Raw genomic sequence first — 17,229 nt, 5'->3', positions numbered from 1 at the left:
TTAACATACAACATAACAGCAACAGGCTGTGGAATAGCCTGATTCTAACTTATTTCTAACTCATTTGTTGTTCACTTGTACCTCCATGTGTAACGAGCCTTTAATTGTATTATATGAGCTTTTCAAGATTATGGGCTTTCTGCTCTAGCATTGTAGTGACCTGATGTTCCTTCAATTTAAAACAATAAATGTCCCTCTTGATCTCCTCCATGTTGCTGGTGTACATCTCAAAGATCATCACATACAGTACACGCGGTCCTGGGGCTGCAAAATCAATCAGCACATTGTTCTGTCAAGATACGGAGACCTCCTGAGCAGAAAACTGTCTCATAAACTCTTCATGGGCTTTGCAGTCATGTAGTTTTTCATCACATAGGCACAAGGCACATTTGTTTCAGAAACATCAGTCATCACAGCCATTTGTGAAGTCACCACTAACATTGTTTGTTCTTCCTCAAGGATGTGTGTATATACAGTAGGCTTCCATGCTACTGTCATGCTATTGTTGAAACATTGCTCAGTTTAAGGTGAAATCAAATAGGGTACTTACTCCTCAGTGGACCAGTTAAGGGAACATACTGTATTGCACAAGGCAGAAATCCATACAGTAGAAGGGCCAGGGACAGTGGTTGTGACTCTGGATCCGTAATCAATAGAGTACTTGTTCATGTCCCCTGAAATAACACACTTTCTGTTTAGACTTGAGAGTTTAATTCTAGCTGAGCTGTTCGTTAAGTAGTTGGACCAATTATTTCCTTGCATTTATTAAAGAAGCATAATTTCAAGCATGTAATAACTTAAACCAGTAGGATTACATTCCTCATTGCTTAAGCTAGTCTTTCTGTTTCTTACTTTTTTTTTCCAGGACGTTTTGCATTCTGTTTCGTGCTGAGAGGGTGGTTATCTCTTGAGCAGGATTCCAGTTCCTCTCTAGACACAGCCTCCTTGCATGGGAACAATAGTTTGGCACCAGGTAACAGACTATTACGATGAAGAAAAAGGGAGAATTTGTGTGCGGTTAACATAACCGCAGTAGTAAAAGTACACTAACGAGTGTAATCTTTGTTTGGGCCTGTTTCTTGTATATAAAAAGTAATGATCATTCTTTTGAGAAGTTCAGAGAGTTACATTTCCAGCATCAAGTTTCCCCTCAGAGCTGATTGACCAGCAAGAGAAGAGAACATTGTTTTCAATTTCCCACAACATTCCCAAAAATCTGGAACATGTTTTCCTGCTTTAGTGGGCCGTCATAGGTGACTCAAGCTGTATGAGATGTTCAGTGCAGTTAGTTTCTTTAGTGCTTTTTTCACGCTACATGAATCCATCTCCTTCCATAATTTTTTTGTTTTGTGACCCCTGAATTTCTTGAAGTATGTAACCAGCTTTTTTATGGGGTTACTCTACAGACCATATTACCGTAGAAGTCTTTGTCCTTTAAATCAGGGCCAGGAAGGAGAATTGCTTGCTTTTGGCAGCTGTTCCAGTCTTCTGTTCTCTCATTTAGCAATTCCTGAAATATTCTTAAGAAGCTGTTCTGGTGATCTTAAATGACATCTTTCTCTGTTTTTTTAGTGAGATAATAAGGGAACAAGGTAGTGGTTTCAGTATAATTATCAGCAGAAACCAGCAGCTCTCCCTTTCCTTGCCTGGTTCCCAGAGGACTGGTTTGAACTTCTGCTGACCTTTTCCCAGTGCTTCTTCCCAGTCCCTGTATAATTGCTCCGCATGAAGGTCTCCGCCGAAATACGCACCAGGAAAAAAAAGACTCCCATCACATTTGCCAAGTGACCTCATGCAAATTATCCTTGATTCGCCGGTTGATTGATTTGAAAACAAATACCACAAGACGGTGGCATTTGATTTAGCTTCATTATTAAAGGAAGGTGGCTGATATTTAAAAGCTTCGCATCTGTCCCTTATCGCCAGGTAACAGCCTTTCGAGATAAAATAAAAATGAGTCATAAAAGCGATGCCACTACCTAAAGGACATGTGCATGTTCTGGGAGATTTCTGGGGAATCAAATGTTACAGGAAAAGCACACAAAAAAATTGTCCGATGAATTGCTATGAGCTATCTTATACAGAACTTCCATGTAAGTTCAGAAAACAGGACAATTCGGTATTTCAAGGGGTTAGTTTGCCTCTCTCTTGCTGTCTAGATTTTTCTTTCTGCTCGGAGGGAATGCTATTCTGGGGGTATCCTTCAGGAGGGAAGTGTAAAAATACCTTGAGTTTCCCAATTGTCCTACAGCAACAAAACATGCAACTGCCTCAGTCTGGCCAGAGCAGCCAAACTCTTGCTCAGATTCATTTGAGATGGATTGCACTGTTTCATTTTGTTTTTCCTTGAGTGGTCTGGGGCTTGACAGCTTCTCCTGTTTGCGCAGCTCTGGCGTTTCCATGTGGCAGGCAGGACGGTCTGTCACCTCCCCGTTTGAAGACCAGACCCCTTCTCGCTTGTCTGGTGCGCCGTGGCTCGGCGCGATAATGCCGCTCGCCCGTACTGGCGTGCGTGTGAGTACATCTCTTCTGGAAACGCTCTTGACAAGGAGCCCATCACTTATCCCACAGTGAGTCAGTGTATTACAAACCTTCAGCCCCCCCCCCCCCCTCCCCCACCCCCATTAGCAGCTTGGGAAATCCATTAACATGCTTTGACCTGATCATCTCCGATCTGTGATTCCACAGCGAGTGAAAAGCGGGAGAGCAGTTCTGGAGCATGCAGGAGCTCTGTCACTCATCGATATGCCACCCTCTCATCTTCCAAAGAGGACACGTGACAGTTCTGAGGGTATTCCACACACTCTGGCTTATTCAGATTCCTCTGGCAGAGATTCTGAAATTCAATTTGCCCTTTTTTTTAATTTAAAAAAAACCCCAAACGTTGGAAACCTAATAGAATGCTTTCTAGTGGATGATGTGGTTTAATTGGTAGCTATGGCAACAGCTCGAGACTGAGCATCATGTTTAAAATGACATACATAGCCTAGTTTCTCATAGTTTATAAATAAAAGAATAGGGCAAGTGCAGAACAATACCCAGGATTCCATAGCCCTGGAAATACAGTCAGCAGCCCTGCTGCTTCAGAACAATCACAGTATGAACCATGGAAACAAAACTAAGAGTAAAGATGCTAATGCAGACTTAATTTGCTAATGGCTTTGCTTGTCAACATATACAACTGGACAGCCTTGTTTTGCAGAGCAGGATGAAGAGCTGGAGATACCAGTTTGATTTCCAGATTTCGACTGAGAGGTTAAAAGAACAGAATTCTCTCAGATCAAATGCGAGACAGTCTCCCACTCTGAGAATGGCAAGGCTAGATCAATCACTGCAGGCAGTGCCCAAGTTTATCGTAGCCTATACTGAGATGTTTCAGCCTTCCCGTGACTCAATAGGATACAGACTTACAAAATAAATGCTGAAAGGATTACATGAGAGTCTGGACAGGCAGAAAAAAAAAACAGCCTTCTGCAGTGTAAGCTGCCAGAATGGAGAAAAGAGATCTGTTCGAACCGGTATCCCAGCTGGTAAGAGGAATCCCAGCTGGAACAGCAAGCTTACATAAGAAAATACTATTTTTGTAAAAAAAACTGATTGTAAAGAATAACACAATAAAGTACCTCCTCCCCCCCTTCTTTAATAGCCAAAAAATCAATTTGGTTTCAGTAAAAAAGAGCAGAGATCATTTATAGTTGTTCTATGGATCACCGGTGGTGTTGAAAAATTTGAAGAAAGCAAATATCGTATTAGACAGAAAGAACTGTGAAAGAGCACTAAAGTGTGCTGCTGGCAAAGGTACTGGGGCTTCATTAACATTAATATCCTGTCTGTTTTGAGGGGAAAATAAAAAAAATCAGATGCATTTTGCATGGAAACACAGCACGCCGGCTATTTTTGATCAGAAGATTCTTTCTGTCACTAAGTAGATGCTGTCAGTTAAAACTGTAATGAATGAACCAGCTCAGTGCGTAAGTACATTCCAGTATTAATTCCCTCAAGTCTGTCCTTTTTGTTTGATAAAGAGATTTGTACTCTTTGACATCAAACTGCTGCATAAATGACACGGAAAAGCAGGGAGCATTTTGAAAACAGCACACCCTGTTCACCTAGCAAACCAGTCTGTTATTGCAGGTTCTGTATCTACAGTGTTTACGTCTGAATAAAAAACAACTTTGCAGTATGCACAAAGAACATTTTTGCCTCAAAAAACAACAATACTCAGTCGCTCCTCCTTTTTTTCAGGATTTGTTCCATGAAGAACAAAGATTGTGTTTATACCTTGCATTGGCGTTCAGAGCAAACTGCAGTTATACTCCTGCTAAACATGGAAGATGTACCGGAGGTGGAGAGATCTATACAAGTTTTGGAAAAAGGAGGCATTGTGTGGTTGCCAGGGTGTGAGAGAGGAAAGCTCTCCTGTAAGAGGTTTGGGCTGCACTGTTCTTACACCCTGCAAGCTGTTCTAGACTTCAAAGAGCAGATGCAAACCAAACTGTTACTAGATGGGCTTATGTTATCTGCCTGCCAAAACAACCAGAGCTTTCAGCTGTTTTGGGGCCTGTAGTGCTCTGCCTATGTTCCAGGGAAGCTGTCTGATAGATAGGAGCCTTATCCATTGGTGCAAAGGAGCATACTGTAGATTTCTGTGCAGTCCAGCAGCAGAGCAGAGAGAAACCAGCTCTACTGCCTTAAAGAAAACAACAGAGGTGGTGGGCAGTGGTGGCAGAAGACGTCCTGATGGTGCTTCAATTGAAAGTGATCATGAAGAACAGGGGAGTAAGGATGAGGGTGAAAGAGTTAAAGCCATTTATCTGGCTCTATAACTGTTGCCTTGTGTAAATGGCTGACTACGGAACTGTGCTGTAGGAGTCAATGGTGATTTTGGGGTACAAGATGGAGAAAACCTTGAGCGACCTGCAGGGTAAAAAGCATAATGTCAGACAGGGGTTAAAGTGGCTCCCAGAGGTTTATGGACACGTTTCAATCCGCCAAGGTGACATTCACATCTATTTCTGGCATACGAATGCCGAGTGATCTAAATATTGGCAGTTTTGAATAACATGCCAAGCCTTTGGTCATATCCTATTAGCGTAATTTCCTAAAATGACTGAGCACAATAGAAGTAATGGCAACAAATCTTCAGGAACACATTTTTAAATGTAAGGATGAAACTTGTCACCAGGGCTTTTTTGTTAAAAAAAAACAACAGTGCAGGCAGAGCAACTAGACCGCTGCACCACTGCGGCACCTCGATACCACAGCGGTGAAGCTTGTTTGATCTGCCTGAAGATAGGCTTTATTAGTGCACTGTATTGAGTCGCTTTAGCATTTGGTCCTCTTTCTAATAAAAGTCAACCAATGTTACTGGCAAACAAACGCCTTTTAAATGATATCTTTGACTTTACAACTTTGTCTTTTATTTGATTGTTTTTCTATGTAAAATCAGTCAGCTAGGAGATATATGGATGACCTGCGTGGGTGTGACCTGGAAATACTATTAAGAAGTGTTCACATTTGCTGTTTGGTATGTCTGTATGTTTGCCTTTCAAATGAATCCTAACAGATTAGGATTAGGTACAATTTCCAGATTAGGAAAAAAAAAAGAAATTATACTAATCTCAGGACAAATGAATGCATCTTTCAACTTCTGACCGTTTAACGATTCTTCTCATGCTGAATTGTACAGCAGTGTATTTTAAATGGGAGGAGGATTTGAAATTATGTCCCCGGAAAATGGTAAAAGGGTTATTTATCTTATGTTAAGATGTACTGTAGAAACTGTGATTTACACATAAACAATTCCACCAAACTGTAAAAAAAAAATGGGCTCCAGCAATTCCAGAAGGAAAGCAGTTGTCATCTGTAATAAATCACACAATTTCAAACATTCGTGTTGACCTGGGTTTATTTTGATTGAAATGTTGGGTGAGAGCCAGTTACATAAATGACCAAATAAGAATAGAAGTGCATTATTGAGACTTGTCTATCACAGCTCTTTAAGCAATATGATTGTCTATGCATTTTTTCAAACTGGCATTTTAATCTAAGTAATAAACAAAATATTTATCTCCCAAATCCAAACCTAAAGTTTCCAAAGTGCGAGTAACCGAACATACTGGAAGCTCCACGTTTAATTAAAGTCCGCAGATCACTTCCAGAAATGGATTAAACTAACATTGGCTTGTACAGCAAGTTGCATTTCCAAAATAACTCCTCTTGCCTTATCAGCAAATGGAAACGTATGGCAGTAATGAAGCTTATGCTTATCTGGGGGGAAAAAACAAAGTTTAACGACTGCGTTGGAGGTAAATATTTGGAGTTTATTTCCTCTGGGGGATTAGCTGTCCTTTTTGTACCTTTGGACATGTAAATATGAAGGTTCAACACTCATTATTCAGGTGCAGTGCTACAGTAATAGTCCGAATAATAATTACTTGCTTTTACGTGGTGCTTTTCATCTAAAAGGATCCCAAAGAGAACTCCGTACAGGAGGGGAACCCACATCACCCACCCCTGACGTGCAGCCCTCCTAACCTGACGATGTTTCTGAAACAATTAAATAGAAAGCAGCCCCCCCCCCCCAGAAGAAGAGAGACCTAGCCAAACCGAAGACAATTTTTGTTTGGTTTGGGTATCAAATTCTGTGCTGCGCCCCACCCACTGGGAAATAAACGACAAAGTCAGAAGAAGTGGAACAGGAAGGAGGTGACGGGGAAGGGGGGGGTGAGAATTAGGACAGCCGGCTGCCCACGACAAGCTGTCTGCCCGTGCTGCTGCGGAGTCTGCGTCCTTGCTCTGGACTCAACAACCTTGAAACCCTTGGCTGTGGCCGGGGGGGGAAGGAAGAACTTCTGAAGTCGGCGCCGCCCGGCTCTCCAGGCCCACCCAATCAGCGAGTTTTCATCTGCCATGGTAGCCACTGTTGTTTTTAATCCGGAGCGTATTAGGCGGCCGCTTTTGTCACTAGAAGGAAACCAAGTCCTTTGCTACGGCGTTCCTGGAGTCCAGCTGGCTGGTTGTGGTGTCTTGCTGAAGGAGAAGGACAGCTGAAGCATGTTGTGAGAAAGGAGGGGAGAGATTCTTCACATTCTCACTTCAAAGTTGGAAGAGCCGGAGCCCCATCTGCTTATCCTGGGCTTCCTACAGTTTACTATGAAGGTCTTTACAAAGGGCCTTAAAGCTTTGTATAAATTACCTACAGCAGTGGAAGAGCAGCGCCGCGTGACGAGAAACAGCCCCTGCCATACAGCAGCCGGGATGTTTGGATTCCTCGTTTTATATCGCGTTTTCTGTTCTGGAGCCGTAGGAGAAGCTGAATCGGAGACATCAGAGTGACAAACTCGTCTGCGTGACCCAAGGACGGTGAACATGATCTGAAAACCTGAGAATCAAAAGAATGGCTTCCTTTTTTCCCTTCTGACCCGCTGTGTTTCTGTGATCCATTGCTATAATCAACACTGCTGTCAACAGTGGGAATCAGACAGTAGGCTGAAACAAAATAAAGCAGAAGGTTTAGCCTATATTATGTTGGGGTTTTTTTTTTCCAAAGATTTGTATGTAGCTTTCTGAATGAAGCAGATCTTTCTGTACGATATATGGTATGTCTTAAATTTCCTTTCTAATATCCACCCATCCATTTTCCAACCACTTTATCCAATTCAGGGTTGTGGAGGAGCCAGAGCTATCCCAGCAAGCAACGGGTGCAAGGCAGGATACACCCTGGGTGGGATGCCAGTCCATAGCAGGGCACATACTGTACAGACATGCACTCATGCCCAGAACTGAACCCGGGGCCACAGTGCTGTGAGGCAGCAAGCTAACCACTGCTTTTCTTTCTCTCTAATAAATATAATTCAAATGTTTATAACCAAGGGAAACAAGACTGCTTGTCTTTGCAAACCTTAATAATACATGAGGCCACTCATATCTGAACACCACTCTCAGCACACCCTGGGAAACATTTACCACACGTTCGTCTTAGTGCTGCTGGTCTCTTTAGTGTCTATTCCTTTTTGTAAACTATATCTAAGCGCTTTCACTTAAAAAGACTCCTGCCAGCTGCAAACCTTTATTATGACGAGTCAGGTTCACTGAAATTAAATTCCTTTCTGTGTTGCATTGCTGCCAAGAGGGGTAAGGTGATCTTAAATAACTTTAATGCTGTTTTTGGCCCCACAATGAATAAGCCTGCCATGCTTGAAGACGCATGACATGCCTTCCATAGAACTCCATGGAGCCAAAATGATTTTGCATTTTTGCCTGGTTTTATTTTTGCAGAAAAATGCAGCATTGTGTTGCTCTCCTCGTTCCATGCTATACAACTGCATTTTCACAGTCTGTAAAAGCAAGGTACTCTGTGACGTGAGAGTGTTGTGGCTTCTGTAGCTGCCCCAGTACATTAGATGCATGATACAGCCGGAATCACAAGCAATGACACTCGCTCTGTCAACAGCTAAGGCTGTTGGATGAAACACACTGTGAAGCTTAACATTTGTACAGTATTTAGAAGTAATTACCTGCAGATTACAGGAAATCCTGTTTTTGAGGTATGGGTTTGTGTGGGGGGAGGTCTAGTTGTTATCAGAACAAATACTCCACAGGAAAACATTTCCTCCATGTACAAAACTGTGTTGCCTGTCTAAATCTCTGCAGCTAAAACCTGACCACTTCTAAGAGAGAAGTCAGACAGGCCTTAGCTGGTTTCTGTACTGCTGTAGGAGTTCCTTGCCAGACAAGCAGGAAACAGGTCACGTGAGGGAGGGCCATATTTAATTTCACGCTCGTAATGTGCACCTCTTGTTTAGAGGCAGGGTTCCATATCTGGACATTTGCTGTGCTGTGCTTTGATGGCTAGCCATGTTCAAAAAAAGTTTAGAAATAATTAAAGGACACGTCCAGCACAGTTCTGTAAGTGTTGCTTATCTCTAATTTAATTTAGAAGCAGGAAGAGTCCAGGGTAGATGTGACCAGACAGCACAACAATGTCATTCTCCCATCTGGGTAGCTGCAGAGGAGGCACAATTCTGCCAAATCACCTACCGTATCCAACACAGGCCCAATAATACAGAAGTGACCTCCTGCTCTCCAACCCTGGTTTTACCAAAAATAATAAGCTTAATGTCAAGCCCATATTTTAACAAGGAGGCAGACCTAACTTATACCAATATCCAAGGCACTGCTAAGCAGCACAATTCCTCAAACCTACCCAGTGAAATGTTAATTCGAATAAGACCAGGAGACCCTAAGAATACCCCTCCCCCATCCATCTATATGTACAGGTAGAAAATGTGGGTTTAGAGAATAAAAGGCGCACTACTCAAATGATTTAATGACCATCTCTGGCGCGATGTGTGCCGCATTTAAGACAAAGGATCCGTTTCGGGAAAGGACTAGTAAATGGAGGTGTCAATGGATTGAGCAGCTCGCTAAATAATTAAATAGGAATCAACTTTTTGTCTCGCTGCAAGCGTGCCTAACGCGCCGTCGATGTCAATACCAGCCAGGGTGCCGCAGCTTGGCACCGCGTCCGAAAACGGAGGCGTTTTACAGTCCGGAGGGAAGGAGAAGACCAAAAGTGTGTGTGAGAGTGAATCGCTCAGATCGCACTTCGTTCTGACATTCGTGGTACTTTGCCGGCAGGTCGAAGTCCTACAGTACGTGTTAACAAAAGCAGAACCCAACCCGAACGATTTTAGCCGAAGCGCCGGGGAATCGCGGCAGTTTCCGCGCTGGTGCCTCGAACACTGGATGGAGACGCAAGCGCCTGTAGCAAGTTATCCCAGGAGGCTGTGGTTGGGGAGCAGGGACGCATGTTCTCCGCTATGTAAAAAATAATGGGTACTGGCAAAAACAGCGGAAAGGTGGGAAACTGCCGGGTTGATTTTCGGAGAGGGAACGTCTCACTTTCTGCTACGGGCTGCGCATACGCGTAGTTTTACACTTAAAGATAAAAAGGTACAAGGTAGTCGCCTGTGCGCTCTGTTTTTTAATAATAGCTGTAATCAAAATACTCATCAAACGGACACAGCGTGAATAATTTATCGCTAAATACTGCTGGCTTTCACAATTCAGCAGCACCGTTTAAATCATCGTGTACGCTTCAAGTTATATGTTCTTACTTTTGCGCGTTTCCTTAGAGGTAAATGTAATCGCTCGAAAAGGAAACGGCACCTTCCTCTTGATACAAAGCAGGAGGTGAAGCAGTTTCGGAGACAAAGGGAAAGAAATCCGACTTCTGCGCCTGTCGTAAGATTCCTCCGTGTCCCGTCATCGTACAGCAAGCATGGTCCCAGATAAACTGAGCGGGTCTCCCTGGGAAACGCGCTAGGCCAGTTGGTCATTTGGGCTTGGCGATCTCAAGGCGGAGAGGGGAGATGATGGAAAGATAAAGCCTTGTTTTACGCCGAAACCAGTTACGCTCTCGCCCGCACTGCTGGAGGAGGCAGGTGGGGCGGCTCGGTGCTGATGGTGGAGCCCCGAGGTGTCTCCTCGGTCTCCGACCTGGAGTCACGTGTCGCAGAGCCCCCGGTAAGACAGAAGTTTGGCGTCTCAGAACAGCGCGGAGCCTCGCCGGGTCCAGACGCTCCGCTCAAACCTCGACTCGCAGTTAATCCTCGTGCAAATGTCCGGTTTTTCTACTAACACTCACAGGGGAGACGAGCGACGCGTCGCCGGTACCGTATGCTCTTACTGCAGTTCTCACTGATTCACTTATTTGCGACTTCAGCTGGATTGACTGAAAGGCGAAACTATATCGTGAGAGCGAGGATGGATTGCAGTAAAGCCTGGATTGCTTAAGAAGGAATTTGCCTGGCTACGCATTGGGAAGTAAATGCAATGCTTATGGGCACTCAGCAGTCCTCAACATCAAGGTAAATATGAAATATGCGTATGATCTTTTTTTTAAATAATAAACTTTTGCCTGGGTTTTAGCGAGCTTCGTTCAGCTAGTTTTGGAACTCAAAGATTACCTGCTGAATTCAAGCATTTAAAAAAAAAAAGCGTTGATCCCTGTCGATGGCAGGGCAAGTCTTAAAGAGTGGAATTCTGTCATTGTAAAATGAACTCCGCACTCGTTCGCAGAATTTTAATGACAAATAATTTAAACTTTGCTTTTCGTCCTTTGTCTATTATTATTTTCACTTCAGCTCATAGCTGTGTAGCTACTTTTTGCGTTCACTTTGTGACAGTTATTTTGAACTCTTAATATAGCAATACACAACCAGCTAAATTACCCCCTTTGTGACATTGACTGTAACTGGATTTCTGAATGCAGTACAACTTCTGTCTAGTCAGCCCCAGTCGCTGTCCGGCGGACTGACCAGCCCCTGTGTTGTCCGAGCAGGGTCTCGTCTCCAGCCGCGCTATCATGACTGATGGCGAGGAGAACGAGCACTTTCGTCAGCTGGGGAGCGAGGAGGTGAGAGTACCGATCTCGGCTTCGGAGCAATGCCCGGCTCGGGGCGGAGACCCCGTGTACGAGGAAGATGGGGGCAGCTCTGGGAACCCCGTTATGGAGAGTTTGGGCTCCAGGGGATCGAGCGGACGCGATCAGGTTCCCGACCTGGTCTCGGAGGATGAACCACAGATGCCCTATCCAGCCCTCGCTCCCGTGGTCTTCTTTTGTCTCAAGCAGACGACGCGACCTCGCAGCTGGTGTCTGAGGCTGGTTTGTAACCCATATCCTTTCCGCTACGCTCTGAGTTGCTCCCAAGCATTGAACTTTTCTGCAGTTGTGTTGTCTGCTGTGGAGTTCTCCTGTTTAGCAGGGGGTCTCGTTTTATTCACGCAACCTCTCCGAGCGTTTCTATTTCTGTTTTCCTCGGGACATTTGTAGTGAAAGTCCGTCTTGTTGTCCTGTTAAATACACGCACAGTTTTCACCCATATGCGTATTTTGCATATATTTGCGGAAACCTGCCCTTTTAACTGATTTATTTTTGTTCTGCTGCTTAAGGGTTTTAATTTAATTTGAACCTAATATTCAAATAGTTTAGAGGAAATGAAGCAATTCATTTAATTGATTATTATTGAGCCTTATTATATATTAACATTAGCGGTGGCTGTCACTCCATTCATTTGATGAAGTGCTATTTGAACTGGGTAATGAAAAAAACCGATTTACGGTTGATGAATTTGCTACTAAATCTCGCGTAATATTACATGTAACTACTGTTCCTGATGTAGTCTTCTCCCCCACACGTTCCTTTCTGTGAGATGATATCAGCCTGGAGGCAACGCTGCTATGAAAGTTCTTTATAAATAATTAGCTATCAGAGCGAGTGATTTTGTTCTTAAGTGTACCTTATAATACAGGCATTTTCGTCTGCCAACACCCCTTGCAGTAAATATTAAAGTTTGTTTTTTTTTTAAAGAATAAAAAACGTTGAACACTTTCTTTCCAAATTGTGACTGTGTTGATTTGGATTGGTTTGTGTTGGAATATTATCGCTGACGGTTGTTTCAAACGATTCATAACTTCGTAGTATATGAAAGGGAGGTATTTAGTGACATTCTATTTTGCTGATCTTAAAAGAAGCCTTCAATTTGAGGAAAAAAAGATACACTGACATTATGAATCACGAGCAACATGACAGCCTGTCACAGAAACCAAATCTGTTTCCTAGATTTTTTTTTCCAGAACATTCATTATTAGAAACTCTGCTCTGTGCAGGGGAATGGAAGAGGACCTGAGATTAGTGACTTGTGTACAAAATGGATGCACTGTCTGTCACAAGGCAGAGACAATATTATCCAAAAACGCCTCAACAACATTTTAAGAGTTAATTGTTGTGTCAAATTTCTGTTTTGGAGGGATTAAAAACATCTAGGTGTGTTCATCTTATTTTTGAATTTACCTAGAAAAATAAGCCAGTTTGTGTGCTGCTTTAATTGGTGTAAGTGTGGTAGGATGTTGGTAGAAGGTTACATATGTTTCAGCAAAGGGGCTGATGAATTCTCCTGTGGGTACATGAGGTTTGACTTAATTGCTATTAAGATAAGGTTACATCTTTACAGGGATGCATATTTCTATAACGCTGGCAGGTGATCATAATGATTCAGGGCTGACACTCATTTTTGTGTTGCTGTTCTGACTGTGCCATAACTAAATGTTTTGAATAATTTCACACAGGCTGAATGAAACTCTTGCCTTTTGTTTAATGTGCTTAGACTGGGCAATACTGTGCTTACTTATGGAATAACAGATTATGGGGGAACCCTGGAAAACACATGAATCACACTTTCTTTCTGTATGTTTTTGTCAGACGTCAGGCTATTCTAGGTTGACAGATTTTGTTTTGTTCTGCCAGATTCAGACAGTTTCAAAATATGTCCGGCAACGCCAGAGTTATTGCATCATCACTGAAGCATATTCTCTTATAGGTACTAGTTTGTAGGCTATAGCACCCAGAATGCTTTGCATCTATTAAAGAGATTTCCACTCCATAACATCTTTGTAAGCCTTTATTTTAGTGTTCTGGCCTGTTTTTGGAAGCTTGGCACCTTATGTGCAGAAATGCTTTTTTTCATGAAATCTGGTTGTCAAGACTTGTGACTGGAGTGATGGACATATAGAACAGAAAAGCATTTTGTCTGAGTAGAGTGCATTATGTGCCTCTTATTAAAACAGGACAAAGGCGTGGAATAAATTATGACACACAATTGCAAGACTGAGTTTGCTTCTGTGGAGATGTCTGCAGATAACTTTAATGCACTGTCTGAGGTCTTCTGTAGGAAAAGAGCTTTTCCAGCTCATATAAGTGATTGGGCCACATGGAGAAAGCATTAGATAATTGCTCACATTCAAGATGATCTGGATTAAGGGAATTTGTGAACTCCTGCTTAAAGAAACACACAGTATTATATGGTAGATTCCTCAATGGAGTTAAAACAGATAACTCTGCAATTAGCGCAAGGAGACCACCTGTCAAAAACGTAGTATTGAATTCAGGATAATGCTTTTTCATTATTGTTTATTCTCATGGTGAGGTACAGTACATCAGTTCTGTATTGGTTTCCCTTAGTACTTCTTTAGTTAAAACAAACAGAGACATCATAAATGGTCATAGCGACAAATGGTCCATTGATCTAACAAACATTTATTCATTCTTCTTATTTATTGTTGTTGTCATCCTGTAAAGCTCTTTGAGAAGCCACCTTTAAAGGTGCTATATAAAATAAAGTCCATTATTATTATTATTTACTTTTAAAAAGCTTCAGTTTCACTGAATATAAGCACTTGTACATTTCCAGATGATAAATATTAAATGTTATAATTGCCATTAAATAATAAATGATAATTTAAGGCATTTGTTATAGCCTTTTTTTTCTTGTCACATCACTTAGAACATAAGAACACCTATGATTTCACTGAACACCTGGATGATTATGTACACACCTATAGATTCGCCTGTCACTCATTTAATACAAACACACAGTATTTAAGAGATAATAAACAACTGGCAATGTGAAGCAAAATTTCATTTGAATCTAGAATTAACACTAAGTCTGTTTTCTTTTGACATCATGCTGCAGTTCTATTATTGCAAGCTTATTACAAAGCTTATATAATAAGCTGATGTTATATAAGCTTATTATTGTTTAAAGACAGTTTCATTATGTGGCACAAATTCTGTTTGGTGTTTTGAAGCCAACATTTTAAAGACAGTAGATCTTTGCTGATGTCTTCATCATGTTGTATTGTGACAAAACAAACTTTGGAAGACACATTTTAATTTTTTTAAATAATGCCTCTGATACATTTTGAATACACTTTTGTTCAGATTTTGATTAAAAAAAATAATAGCATAAAATATTGTAAATACATTTTCTTCTAAAAGCATTAACAGCAGACATTGCTGGCATTGAAACAGGCATTGAAGCCGATACATTTTATGTCACTAAAAGACGGTTACTAATGAATCTTAAATGATACTCAGACTCCTTGACATTGTAATAATGAGGCTGCAAACAAACTGTACCATGTGCCAATACAAGTTGCAGTGATCACTCATTATCTTTATAAGGCATATACTTTGTCACTCAAGTGGATTAGTACAAGCAGTTGTAGCGGAGCACGTTCTGAAATCCATAAAAAAGCAGTAGAAATGCGAATGTGGCCTTAAGTTCAGACCAAAGAGAGTCTTGCACCTCATTTTGCTAAACCTAAAAGCATATTCTAATACAATAAGTCCTTCCTGAAATACTTTGTTTTTAGCATGTTGCAGACAAGTATTAATCTGATCAGTGTGATAGAATGAGGAAGATAAGGTACCTAGGTGTTGTAGTAAATATGGTTTCTCGCAAAAAAAAACAACAACATGTTATCAGTTATCAGTCTTGAGAAATCTATGGAAATGTAGTATCCCTAGCAATGCAAGTGAAGAGAGGATTTTCCAGACAGTCCGCAGGCTAATGCCTTATTGAGCAACCATAACCAGTGCTGAGCTGAAGTCTTTGCGGTGAAATCACACTAAGAGCGCGCTTATATCTCATAATGCAGGAATCAGTCTTTTGAATTGTTCTCAGCTTTGAGACTGCCCATTAATTGCTTAAGAAAATCCACTGAAAACCATCTCTTTCTGTCTTGGAACTTGGAATTTTCCCTTTCAATGGGTGCCAGTGGTATGAATGGTAGCAGCTTCTATTACTGAAAAATCATTTCAAATGTTTTCTATGTTAGATAACTACCTTTGCATTCCAGAAAATATATGAAGCAAGTCTGAGCAGTGTCAGGTATTTATTCGGTCCGGGGCTTGAATGCTGTACCTGTTCACTGTCAGCCTGCACCATGACCAGTGTGTGGTAGTCAGCTGCAGGAAAGGCAGCTGGAAATCTGTCTGCTGTCTCTCAGCACATTGCGGTGATCAGATTAGGCCATTAGGATATTTTGAATGCATCTTGCTTTTTATTGTTTAAACACACAGGTGCAACTTGGGCTCCCTGAACATGCACAGGGAGAGCATGCAAACTCCGCATAGACAGCACCTTTGGCTGAAATTGAACCCAGGACCCAGACTCTAACTGCCATGCCAGTGTGTCAAACTGGCACTGTACAGATATGGTATTAAGTGGGGCTCTATGTAGTGGGATCACACCTGTCCTCAATCAGACAGAATGTTGCTAATCTCCAGACCCCAGTCAAGAGTACAGAGTGGACAAACCTAAAGCAGTACATAATACAGTACAGAGACATACCCAATACCCATACCCATACTGACATACCCAACTTGTCAAAACAGGCCCTGTCTTCTTTAAGATCTGTGCTGGTGCATTGCAGCTTGAATCCATGTGTATAATATATTTGCCATTGGATGGAAAAATCTGAATGATTACTGATTATTACTGTTTCCTTCTCAGTGATATAAGTGTACAGTTACACTGTATATGTTCAAAGATGGCGATACCATGTCTTTACATGGCATAATAGTGCAACTCTGCCCTTCCAGGATTGGTAACAGCCCTGTCCATGGGCTCAGTTGGACAACCAATCAATTGATCAATCAACCAATCCTTATCCTTATATAGCACTTTTCTGGGCACTCCACTCAAAACACTTTACAGTAATGTAAATATATTTACTGGAGCACTTTGGCTGCCGTCGTATCATCCAGGTGGGGCTGCACACTGGTGGTGGAGGGGAGTCCACCACCAGTGTGCAGCCCCAGCTGGATGATGCGACAGCAGCCATAGTGCACCACACCAGCTCTCAGTGGGGAGGAGAGCAGAGTGTTGAAGCCAGTTCATAGATGGGGTTTATTAAGAGTTGATCTGTAAAGGCTAGGGGGAAATTTGGCCAGGGCATTGTAGTTAACACCCCTACTCTTTTTTCAAGGAATGCCCTGGGATTTTTAGGGTAGATAGAGGGTCAGGGCCACGATTTTCCATCTCAGCTGTAGGACAGCACCCTTTTTTTTTTTTTGCCACTCCCAAGACAGTGGCGAGCTCTGCTACACCACTGTAGGTCCCTTGAGGTGTGAGGGCTCTGCACTGTCCAGGATTCAAGGGGTGATGCCACCTTCTGGAGCAGAGCCCTGCCTCTTGCTCACTATGTTGTAATATTACAAAGTAATAAATTAAATAAAGACACTTTCTTTAGGGGTTTGATAAACAAGCAGCTGCAAACTGCTATACAATCAAGCTACAGAAACAAAAACGACTAATACAAGATTGTTACTAAATAAAATATGCATATACAGAAACAATCTGAGTTTTTTGAGCAAGCATG

General features: G+C 42.0%; 1 protein-coding gene and 2 long non-coding RNA genes across 6 annotated transcripts in view; 2 read left to right on the top strand and 1 right to left on the bottom strand.

Annotated features, from left to right (window-relative positions):
• Positions 1 to 7,523, top strand: part of LOC148644966 (uncharacterized) — a 58,499-nt gene extending 50,976 nt beyond the window's left edge. Inside the window, exons 3-6 of one of the 2 annotated variants that reach the window (XR_015928567.1) lie at positions 866 to 973; positions 2,388 to 2,570; positions 4,246 to 5,527; positions 6,469 to 7,523. This is a non-coding gene — a long non-coding RNA (uncharacterized LOC148644966). The other variant, XR_015928568.1, reaches the window with a different exon arrangement.
• LOC148644965 (uncharacterized) lies at positions 5,891 to 10,260 on the bottom strand. Its single transcript, XR_015928569.1, has 2 exons — positions 10,122 to 10,260; positions 5,891 to 7,491 (listed from the first exon to the last, which is right to left on the bottom strand). It is a non-coding gene; the product is annotated as an uncharacterized LOC148644965 (long non-coding RNA).
• Positions 10,146 to 17,229, top strand: part of cacna1ha (calcium voltage-gated channel subunit alpha1 Ha) — a 139,271-nt gene continuing 132,187 nt past the window's right edge. The window contains exons 1-2 of one of the 3 annotated variants that reach the window (XM_088613227.1): positions 10,146 to 10,874; positions 11,348 to 11,682. In XM_088613227.1, the coding sequence (XP_088469353.1) occupies positions 11,372 to 11,682 (311 nt within the window). In that variant the 5' untranslated portion in view covers positions 10,146 to 10,874; positions 11,348 to 11,371. Of the gene's footprint in view, positions 10,875 to 11,294; positions 11,683 to 17,229 lie in introns of all 3 variants that reach the window. The other 2 variants (XM_088613228.1, XM_088613226.1) reach the window with 2 other exon arrangements.

The sequence above is a fragment of the Lepisosteus platostomus genome, chromosome 19, assembly GCF_059453375.1.
Source record: "Lepisosteus platostomus isolate fLepPlt1 chromosome 19, fLepPlt1.hap1, whole genome shotgun sequence".
NCBI lineage: Eukaryota > Metazoa > Chordata > Actinopteri > Semionotiformes > Lepisosteidae > Lepisosteus > Lepisosteus platostomus.
Note: the sequence above shows the minus strand (reverse complement) of the source record. Positions and strands in the feature narration are given on the sequence as shown.